The sequence below is a fragment of the Aspergillus aculeatus genome (genome assembly GCF_001890905.1).
Source record: "Aspergillus aculeatus ATCC 16872 unplaced genomic scaffold ASPACscaffold_6, whole genome shotgun sequence".
Lineage (NCBI taxonomy): Eukaryota > Fungi > Ascomycota > Eurotiomycetes > Eurotiales > Aspergillaceae > Aspergillus > Aspergillus aculeatus.
In genome coordinates, this window is record NW_017962981.1 from 159537 (window position 1) to 168053 (window position 8517).

Genomic DNA, 8517 nt, shown 5'->3' on the forward strand with positions numbered 1-8517 from the left:
GGGGGGGGGGAGGGAAGAAGAAGAAGAAGAAGAAGAAGAAGAAGAAGTAGAAGAAGAAGATGCTGATGAAGAACAAGAAGAAGAGCAGAAGAAAAACGAAGTAATCCGGGAGAAGATAAAGATAGAATATTGCACCTCTAAAAAGAGGGCGAAGGAGAGATTGAGGGAAAAGGAAAAGCAACAACAGCACCTCTTTAAGTTAGTTGGAGTGGTTAGTTCAGTTCAAATCAGTTGGGGGTGGGAGGAGTTGGTGGTTTTGAGCATTGCGAGAGACGGAGCCCTGAAAGAGCCATGACATCTCTTTCGATGTCAACCAGCTCAATCCGGTTTAGTGCCCTCCACGACCACCTCAGCGATTCTAGAACGAGTACGGAGTACTTTGGTGTTATTAGGTAGTTGAAGGTAAGTTATTGGAAGTACCTACGTAGTGATAGCTGAGCCTAAGTACACTGTAGGTAATCCGAGCTCAGTAAAAGAGTTGACCGAAACCAGGAACGAACCACAGCGACTTGATCGACGCGCGGTCGCAACTCCCGAGTTCCCCATAGTCCATCCATACTTCCAACCAGTGGAACTGGTTGGTCTTCTCCAAGTCCACTCCCACTTGAATGTCCAGGAATGTCCATACTCCCCAGCCCGAGTACATATAGAGGACCCCTTTCTATGAGGGTCCTGGCAGAAGCTTCAGAAAGATACGTATGTAAATTGAATTTGGAGTGGGCTATACACCCATACGCATCTCAATTCCAACATCCCACATCCACATGCACACACTGTACTTTGTACACATCCTCAAATTGGGATAAGAATAATAATAATAATAATCATCATCATCATCATCATCATCATCGTTGGTCAGTGTGGAAGTGAATAATACTGCTGACTAACGCCTTGGCAGGTGTAACTTAACTACTATGTGTATGTAACTAGCCTCTTGCGTTAATCTCATTCGTTTACGTCCCAATTAGTCCAAATTCGAATGACTAGTTTGATAATCAGATGCGAGAGATCGATGGTCTTCGATCGACCAAATCTGATGGATTGTGATATAAATGACAACGATTGCAATGATCAGCTGATTCTTTGAGATACGAAGCAAATCAATCAATTTCATTCCGAAATATCGTAAGGGTATAACTCCCGTCTTCCTGCAAACTGCCTTGGATCCACACCCTCCTCCCCCTTCCCTTCTGCTACAAGTCTATATACATACACGGTACTTATGCGTACCAGCAGAAACGGTGGGGTATCAGTTCAATGGATGGAGTCGAGGAAACACCTCCCTCCCGTGCATTTCAGACAAAGCGACAAGCGACTCTCGTACCATGCAAGGCTTGACCAGCTCACAATCTCGCTCGTTATCGATGACAATCAACGGCCAGAGTATACAGTTGAGGGTCTTCCTCCCGTATTGTTCTTCATTCAAGGCCAACGCCCGACCCTCGAAGCCTGTCTGTCGTCCACTTGCTTGCTCTCATCGCTTTACTGATCACCATTAATCGAAGGTGGTCTTCTTGCCCTGGGATTCAACAATGGCACCACTAAGCTTCTGCACTGTGTCCTGGTCGTATCTTGTATATTCGGGCTTCGCTTGCTTGGCTCTAGGAGGTCGTGCTTGGCGAGGCTGCTCTTCGGTGGATTCGAATTCTCCGGCCTCGGCATCGCCGGTCTCTGAGTTGTTATTTCTCTTGCCCTCGCCGTCCTTTCCGAACCGTTTCTTGTAGCGAGTAGTGGCGTCTTCGGCGAACTCCATACGCAGACGCCGTCCCAGAAGGAAGTTCACCCAAATCTTCCTCTGCCGGGGCTTCCTGGGCTTTTTGCGCTCTTCTGGTTCGGAGTCGTCTTCCTCCTCATCATCCTCTTTCACTAGCACATAGCCCTTCACCGCTGCTTCAGCTGCGGCAAGATCCTCAAACACCACCCAAGCGTAACCCTTGCATTTGCCAGAGTCCTGGAAGGTCGCCACATGTACATTAGCCACAGTACCGCATTGAGCGAAATGTTCCTCAATGGCTTCTTTGGTGGCGTCAAAGCCGAGGTTGCCGACAAATATGCGTTTGGAGGGGGCATGACCGGATGCTGCAGAGCCCGTTTGACCGTCTTCCTTGGGCTTGTCTGGTCTTCCAGCAAAGCTCTTTGCATCCTTGATAAGCACACGACGACCCGTTAGGAGCTGCTCACTGAGGCCAATTGCCTCTTCGGCCGCCTTCTGAGTGGAGAAGTCGACATAAGCGAAGCCCTTGTTCTGAGATTTTCCGAACTTTTCCGCGCCCTTGGGCATATGTATGCGTGTAATGGTCGTGTCCGCGAAGGAACAGTTGCTCGTCATGAAGGTGCGCAGATCATCCTTCGTGACAGAAAAGGCAAGATTTCCAATCCAGACACCGTGATCTGAACGCTTTTGGGGGGCAGTGGTGGGTTTTTCGGCAGCGGCCACCGCTTCAGTCTCTGTGGTAGACTCGGAGGGCTTTGCAGTGGCTGCTTTCTTCGCTTTACGCAAAGCTTTCTTCGATGGCGGCTCAGGGGCAGAGACGTCGATCTCGATCTCTTCAACGTCTGTGAGCTTGCGCTTCTTTTGGGTTCCTTCCCCAATGCTAGCCATGACTATGATTGCACAAGTTCGGGACCTGACAGAACTATGCTGTATAAGTGAGTTCGAAGGTCGGAATCAAGAAGTTTGAAGAGTTATCACAACAAAGAATGTGAAGTATGCGTGAATAGCTCTTGTCGCAGTCGGAGATATTTTTTTTTTCTCCATTCGCTATCGCTTTTCTTTGCGGCGGGCAGAAACACTCCGCCTTATCAACTCTGGGCTTGGCGGAATCCTTCCAGCCCGATTCGCCGGTCCTGCAAAGGGAGTGACCCCAGTGTCAAACACTCACATTGAATCTCACTCCTCCCTTAATCAGTCTCCCTAGCCTTCTAATTCTAGAACGCCTCAACCCCCTTTCAACAACAGGAAAAGGCAAAATAATTGAACCCACTCTTCATTTTCCAGTGTGCTTCGTGTTCGTCATGTCCCAAACACTTGACGAGACAAGATCGGTGGCTGAAAGTCTGCCGGATGCCTCCGTCGGCGCCCCTACTCGGCAGTCCTACAAGTCTTTCAAGTGAGCATAGTTCTATAGCAGCATGGTCCTTAGGCAACTAGCTAATCATGATTGCCAATCAGAAAGAAGTTTGCGAAGCTCAAAATGAAGTTCGAAATGCAGATGGGGGAAAGCGAGGCGCTCATTCGCGAAGGATTGCGCATCGAGGATCTTTCTAAGAGAATCCAGGAACAGAATGAGTATGCATTCATCGCCCTCGCCTGATTGATTTCCATCGATACTGACAGTGCTACAGTCAACTTCTAGAGGTTCTGCTTGAATTCAACGACAGCCTCCACGTGTCTCCCAGTTTACGATTCGACTTGAGTGCGCCAGGAGATGAGACCTTCCTGCCACCTCCCGATCGAGATATTCCAGCCTCCTACAATGATCCCGCCATCGCGGGATCCATGCTAAAGGATGCCAAAGGTCGTATGGCTGCTGGTCGGATGACTGCTCATGCCTATCGTGAACTGGAGGACGATGTTCGGCGAAGCCAAGCGTTTGCACCGCGCCTACAGTACACGTCCCTAACACAGGTGCCCCATTCTGCACCCTTGTCCGACAATCAACCGGAGGATCATTATCCCGCCCACGAGCTTGGATTCCTGACTCCTGAGCATGAGACCGAGTACTACCTGGCGTTGGATGCCAAACTGGGCGATGAGAGTGCTATTGAGCAGCTGGTGTCTATGCCGAGTAAATCATCCCTCGTCGAACGTACGCGGGATGCCAATTTACGTATACCGATATCCGTGCATAATTGGCTTCGACGAAATCAGCCTCAGATTTTTCTTCAAGATAACGAGAACGCTTCCGAGAAGTCTGGCTCTCGGCCCTCGCGTGCGTCTAAGAGAGCCACGGCCCAGGCTCGAAAGGACGAGGATATGTATGACGACGATGGCGCTTTTATGGAGACTGCATCGACCACTGGGGGTGCCAAGGGCAAACGTAAGCGGGACGAAGATAGTGGATATCGGCCCAAGGGTGGCAGCAGCCGTTCAAGCCGGAAGAAGAAGGACAAGGACGATGATGGTTCTACTCCTGCGAAGCGGACATCGAAGCGGTCCTCAGGCATAAATGCTTGAGCCCACAGCATCTCATCTAGCGTAATTGTGTTTAGGAGGGGAGGCTACGTATAGTAGCTATAGAGGATCTTATGTTGGTCGGCTTTGTACTCTAATCAAGCCTGCACTTCGATAAAACGTTATGCAGAACTGACATCTTCCTCTGGCGACTGAGCTTCTATTCTACGTAGTCAATCAATGTTCCTAGTCCTTTTGTATTTGCCAAAAAGCAAAGAACCAGAATAGAAACATTAAGGATAAAAACTATTCAATGCAAAGGTGCAATCATCAATGGTAAGGGTTGCGGCAGGCTATACATCCTTGATGTGAATGCTAAAGGAGCGGGATTCACGTGCATCTCCACCAGAAGTTTGTCTGGTTTGTCCCCGGTCCGGAAAGTCTTCACAGAATGACCGACGAGAATGCAACGAATGTAACCACCTCCCAGCATTTTCCGTCCGACTCCATTGGACAAATTGAACCTTGCCACCTAAATCATTGGTTCTTCGCTACTTGATACCTTTAAAGCATGGCTATTACAATTCTGCCCCCGGTGGTGGAAGATGTTGACCTGCCCAATTTCGACTCCGACTCAGATGCCATGTCCGTCGATTCGGATGGCGGCGTAGAATTGGCGGCAGGCAGTTCATCCAGACCCAACAAGCGTCAACGGTTGGTTGAAGGCACCAATATTGTCGCCGGAGTCTTGACGCCGGGTGAGGTTGTCACTGATGATCCGCAATGGATGAGGTTCGTAATCCTGCAACAACCGTCATCTCTTCTTTTTTGCCCACCATGGCTAATGCGTTTCTGTCCCACCCCCGGCGTAGAGGTCATGGTACCTATACAAACCCGCTCTCAACTTCAATCATCGCCACTGTTGCCGGTACCGTGCAGAAGACCAACAAGCTGCTTTCCGTCCAGCCCCTACGTGCACGATACACTCCAGAGATCGGTGATCTGGTGGTAGGGCGCATTGTCGAAGTACAGTCCCGCCGGTGGAAAGTCGATGTCGCCGCTCCATTACTCGCTCAACTGCCTCTCTCGGCAATCAACCTACCGGGAGGTATTCTCCGCCGCCGCACAAGCGCCGACGAACTGCAGATTCGAACGTTCTTCAGCGAAGGAGACTTGGTCGTGGCTGAGGTGCAGAGTGTACATTCGGATGGAGGCGCTTCGCTTCACACGCGGTCTCTGAAATACGGGAAATTGAGGAATGGCGTGTTCCTCGCTGTGACGGGCACGGGCGGCAGTGGCGCATCTAGCTCGACTGTCAAGGGTGGTGTAGGAAGCGCGGCAGCTGCGACGGGCGCAGTCGGCGGTGTGGTTCGGTCACGGAGGCAGGTTTGGACCGTCAGCACAGCCAATGGGGGCGGAGATGTCGATGTGATCCTCGGGGTGAACGGCTATATCTGGATTTCGAAGCACGCAGACGGTGCGACGGCGGCCTCGTCGACGACAGAAAACGTTTCAATCACACGTATGGAAGAAATGGTGTCGAGCTCGATCTACTCCAGTCAGAACGACGAGATCCCGCCACAGACGAGACGCGAGATTGCCCGGTTGGCGCAGTGTATCCGAGTGTTGGTGAACGGAGGTATCCGGGTTGATGAGGAGACAGTCATGAGCGCATATGAGGCTAGTCTTCAGGTGGATCTGGAACTCGGCGATGACGAGGATGAAGATGACAGGCGCCGAGAAGGAAGAGAGTACCTGGAGGGCAGCAAAGCGCAGCGTGTTCTTGAGTTGGTCTTGCAACGGAAATAAGGGTGTTTGAGGGTAATTTCTTTTTTGTATACATAGATGACTACGATTACTCTTGATAAGATGTTAAGATACCCCCTCACTCCCTTCTACTACTGGATCTCCTCTTTCCCTCCGTCTTGCAAGATAAATCACAGTCAACAATAACTATGAACCTCAGTGTGATTAACTATCAATAGTTGTATGGGTATGTAATGTCTAGGAAAAATGATTGCCTTCTAGCGATAAGGCCTAACCCCGCATCACGTGGTGATAGACCGGGCATTGATTGGCAGAGTCTTATTAACAGAGAAAGAGAGATAGAGGACAATCAGAACTTTGGTGAGAATGGCTCCGTAAACGCACGAAACCACATGCCACATGCCACATGCCCCCATGCCCAATGCAGAAGGGCAAATAACAAACAAATGAATGGTCAGCAAAGAACTTGGAGGACTGTCTGTAATGTACTGTACGGTACGGTACACAATAGGGCCGAGGACGGGCGGGAACCACTCACTCACCAGTTGACTTGACTGACTTATCCGTCTTCTATGCGGACTGCTTTTCTTCTTCTTCTTCTTCTTCTCTTTCTTCTCCTCTAATCCACTTTTCTCTCTCTCTCTCTCTCTCTCTCTCTCGTTTTTCTTCCTTCAACCGAAGAAGAATCTTTCCTTCTCTAACTTACCATGTCATTTGTCTCCGAAGAAATCTTTTTACAATCGACATCTTCTATACCTCTAGCATAGCTTCTTTCCCTCACCTCTCTATTCTCATCAGACAACCCTTACTTCCTCCTCGACCCATTCTCCAAATCTAAGGCTATATAACTCGCCTGTCAGGGTCCAAACAAGCTCAGGGAAAAAAAAGGACCAACCTTTTCCCCCTTGATTTGTCACATCGGCCATTCTCTTCACTTCTCTGCTCTGCCTACTACAATCATACCATGCCAGACTTACGTCGTCAGGTGTTGGAGAGCGGCAAAACGATCTCTCGCAAGGCCGCCTCTCGTGAAGGCTCGCGCCGCACATCGCGCACCGCCTCCGCCCAAAACTCTCGTCCTTCGTCGCGGCCGACCAGTCGCTATGGCTCGGATGAAGAAGATGCAGGAAACCTAAGCGATGAGACCACTGCTTTGAGGTGAGCTCTTTTTCTCTTCTTCCCTTTCTGCCGGTCATTCTCTATCCTTTCCTTCCCTATTCTGTGTGCTCTTTGCGCCGCCCGCTTCCCCGGGATGACATCATCGTCAACTTTTGGAAATTTCTTGGCCTGACTAATGCTGATTCGGACGTTATAGCATTGGCTCGTTGGATGACCTCACTGAAGATCCCGATCAGGACACCAACAACTGGACGCAGGAACTCGACGATGTTGTTGCTGACATCCTCGACCGCAAGCGTAGCAGTATTCTAAGTCGTGAGGAGGCCTACGCCGCATTCTGTCGCCTGGCCAAGTCCCACTACGTCGAAGATCACATTCGTAGCCAGGTCTCTGATCTACTGGCGGCCTTCTGCCGCAGTGTCAAGTTCGAGTCCAGCGTGCGCGAGACAACTCTAGCCCTGCGCGCCCTCGAGCTCTTGGCCATCACGGCCTTTGACAACACTATCTATGAAAATGTCGAGTCACTCCTATCCCGCAGCATTCGGGACTCCGCCTCGACCTCGATCAAAGCCGCCGCCATCCACTGTCTTGGTGTCTGCACTATGTTCGGTGGTGCCGGTGAAGACGGCATCCTCGATCAGATGACCTTCTTCCTCGACATTGCGGCGTCCGATGGCCAGTCTATTGACGCCCCGGATGATGCCAACAGTGTAACGGCCGCGTTGCAGGAATGGGGAATGCTCGCGACAGAGATTGACGATCTCGAAGGTGAGAGTGAGGATGCTGTGCAAATCTTCATGGATCAGCTGGACAGTGGCGATTCGGGCGTGCAAGTCGCCGCCGGGGAGAATATTGCACTCCTCTATGAAAAGAGCTATACCGAGCAGGAAGACGACGAAGACGAGGAAGACGAGGAAGGTCATTCCAATGACGCCGACTCCGACGAAGAGTCCTTCTTATCGCCCGGCGAGCGGTCCGGCCCCAAGCTCATCAAGCGCTACAATGCCTACCACAACACCCACGAGCTCGAACAGCAATTGCAGTCGTTGGCCACGATCCACAACAAACGCATCAGCAAACGCGACAAGAAGAGCCTGCACAGCAACTTCACCTCCATTTTAACCACCGTTACCAACCCACGGCGAGGGCCCATGTATAACACCGCCATTGATCAAGACACGAACCGGCGTTACGGCAGCAAGTTGACCGTTAAGGTCGGCAGCCAGGGTGTCATGAACATTGACCGGTGGTGGAAGTGGATCCGTCTGAACTCGCTCCGTCGCATCTTGCAGGGTGGGTTTGCCGCCCATTACTTCCAGGGAAACCGTGCCGTCCTCGATAATCTCCCCGTGATGGTGCGCATGAACTTCGCCTCTTCCTCGGATCGTAGCGCTGCGAAACGCGCCGCCAAATCCCGGAATAACCGCCGATGGGCCGTCCATGATCACTCCGATGAAGAATATTAGTCGAACTTTAGACCTTCGCGATATGCGCCTTTTCCTTTACTATGTTGCATG

General features: G+C 50.9%; 3 protein-coding genes across 3 annotated transcripts; 2 read left to right on the forward strand and 1 right to left on the reverse strand.

The window, feature by feature from the left end:
* Window positions 1-1106: 1106 nt before the first annotated feature.
* On the reverse strand, window positions 1107-2397 carry ASPACDRAFT_77542 (putative RNA binding protein Rnp24). The gene has a single exon (XM_020204979.1). It carries the CDS (start codon window positions 2279-2281, stop codon window positions 1496-1498), a length of 786 nt encoding a protein of 261 aa, XP_020056985.1. The 5' UTR covers window positions 2282-2397; the 3' UTR covers window positions 1107-1495.
* Window positions 2398-2877: 480 nt separating this feature from the next.
* ASPACDRAFT_1880238 (exosome non-catalytic core subunit RRP4) lies at window positions 2878-6076 on the forward strand. Its single transcript, XM_020198196.1, has 5 exons — window positions 2878-3110; window positions 3173-3289; window positions 3346-4155; window positions 4685-4906; window positions 4987-6076. Exons 1-5 carry the CDS (start codon window positions 3016-3018, stop codon window positions 5921-5923), a joined length of 2181 nt encoding a protein of 726 aa, XP_020056986.1. The 5' UTR covers window positions 2878-3015; the 3' UTR covers window positions 5924-6076.
* A 769-nt stretch (window positions 6077-6845) lies between these two features.
* Window positions 6846-8466, forward strand: ASPACDRAFT_27514 (IFRD domain-containing protein; the record flags this gene model as incomplete). The annotated part of the gene is made up of 2 exons (XM_020199501.1): window positions 6846-7039; window positions 7197-8466. The coding sequence occupies 2 exons, from the start codon at window positions 6846-6848 to the stop codon at window positions 8464-8466; spliced, it is 1464 nt and encodes a 487-aa protein (XP_020056987.1).
* Between the last annotated feature and the right edge of the window lie 51 nt (window positions 8467-8517).

Bases quoted from the DNA above. Each gene is read 5' to 3' on its own strand.
- ASPACDRAFT_1880238 (XM_020198196.1), top strand. From the start codon at position 3,016: ATGTCCCAAACACTTGACGAGACAAGATCGGTGGCTGAAAGTCTGCCG. The intron at 3,111-3,172 runs GTGAGCATAGTT...ATTGCCAATCAG, and splicing joins CAGTCCTACAAGTCTTTCAA to AAAGAAGTTTGCGAAGCTCA. The intron at 4,156-4,684 runs GTCCTCAGGCAT...ATACCTTTAAAG, and splicing joins GCGAAGCGGACATCGAAGCG to CATGGCTATTACAATTCTGC.
- ASPACDRAFT_77542 (XM_020204979.1), bottom strand. From the start codon at position 2,281: ATGCCCAAGGGCGCGGAAAAGTTCGGAAAATCTCAGAACAAGGGCTTC.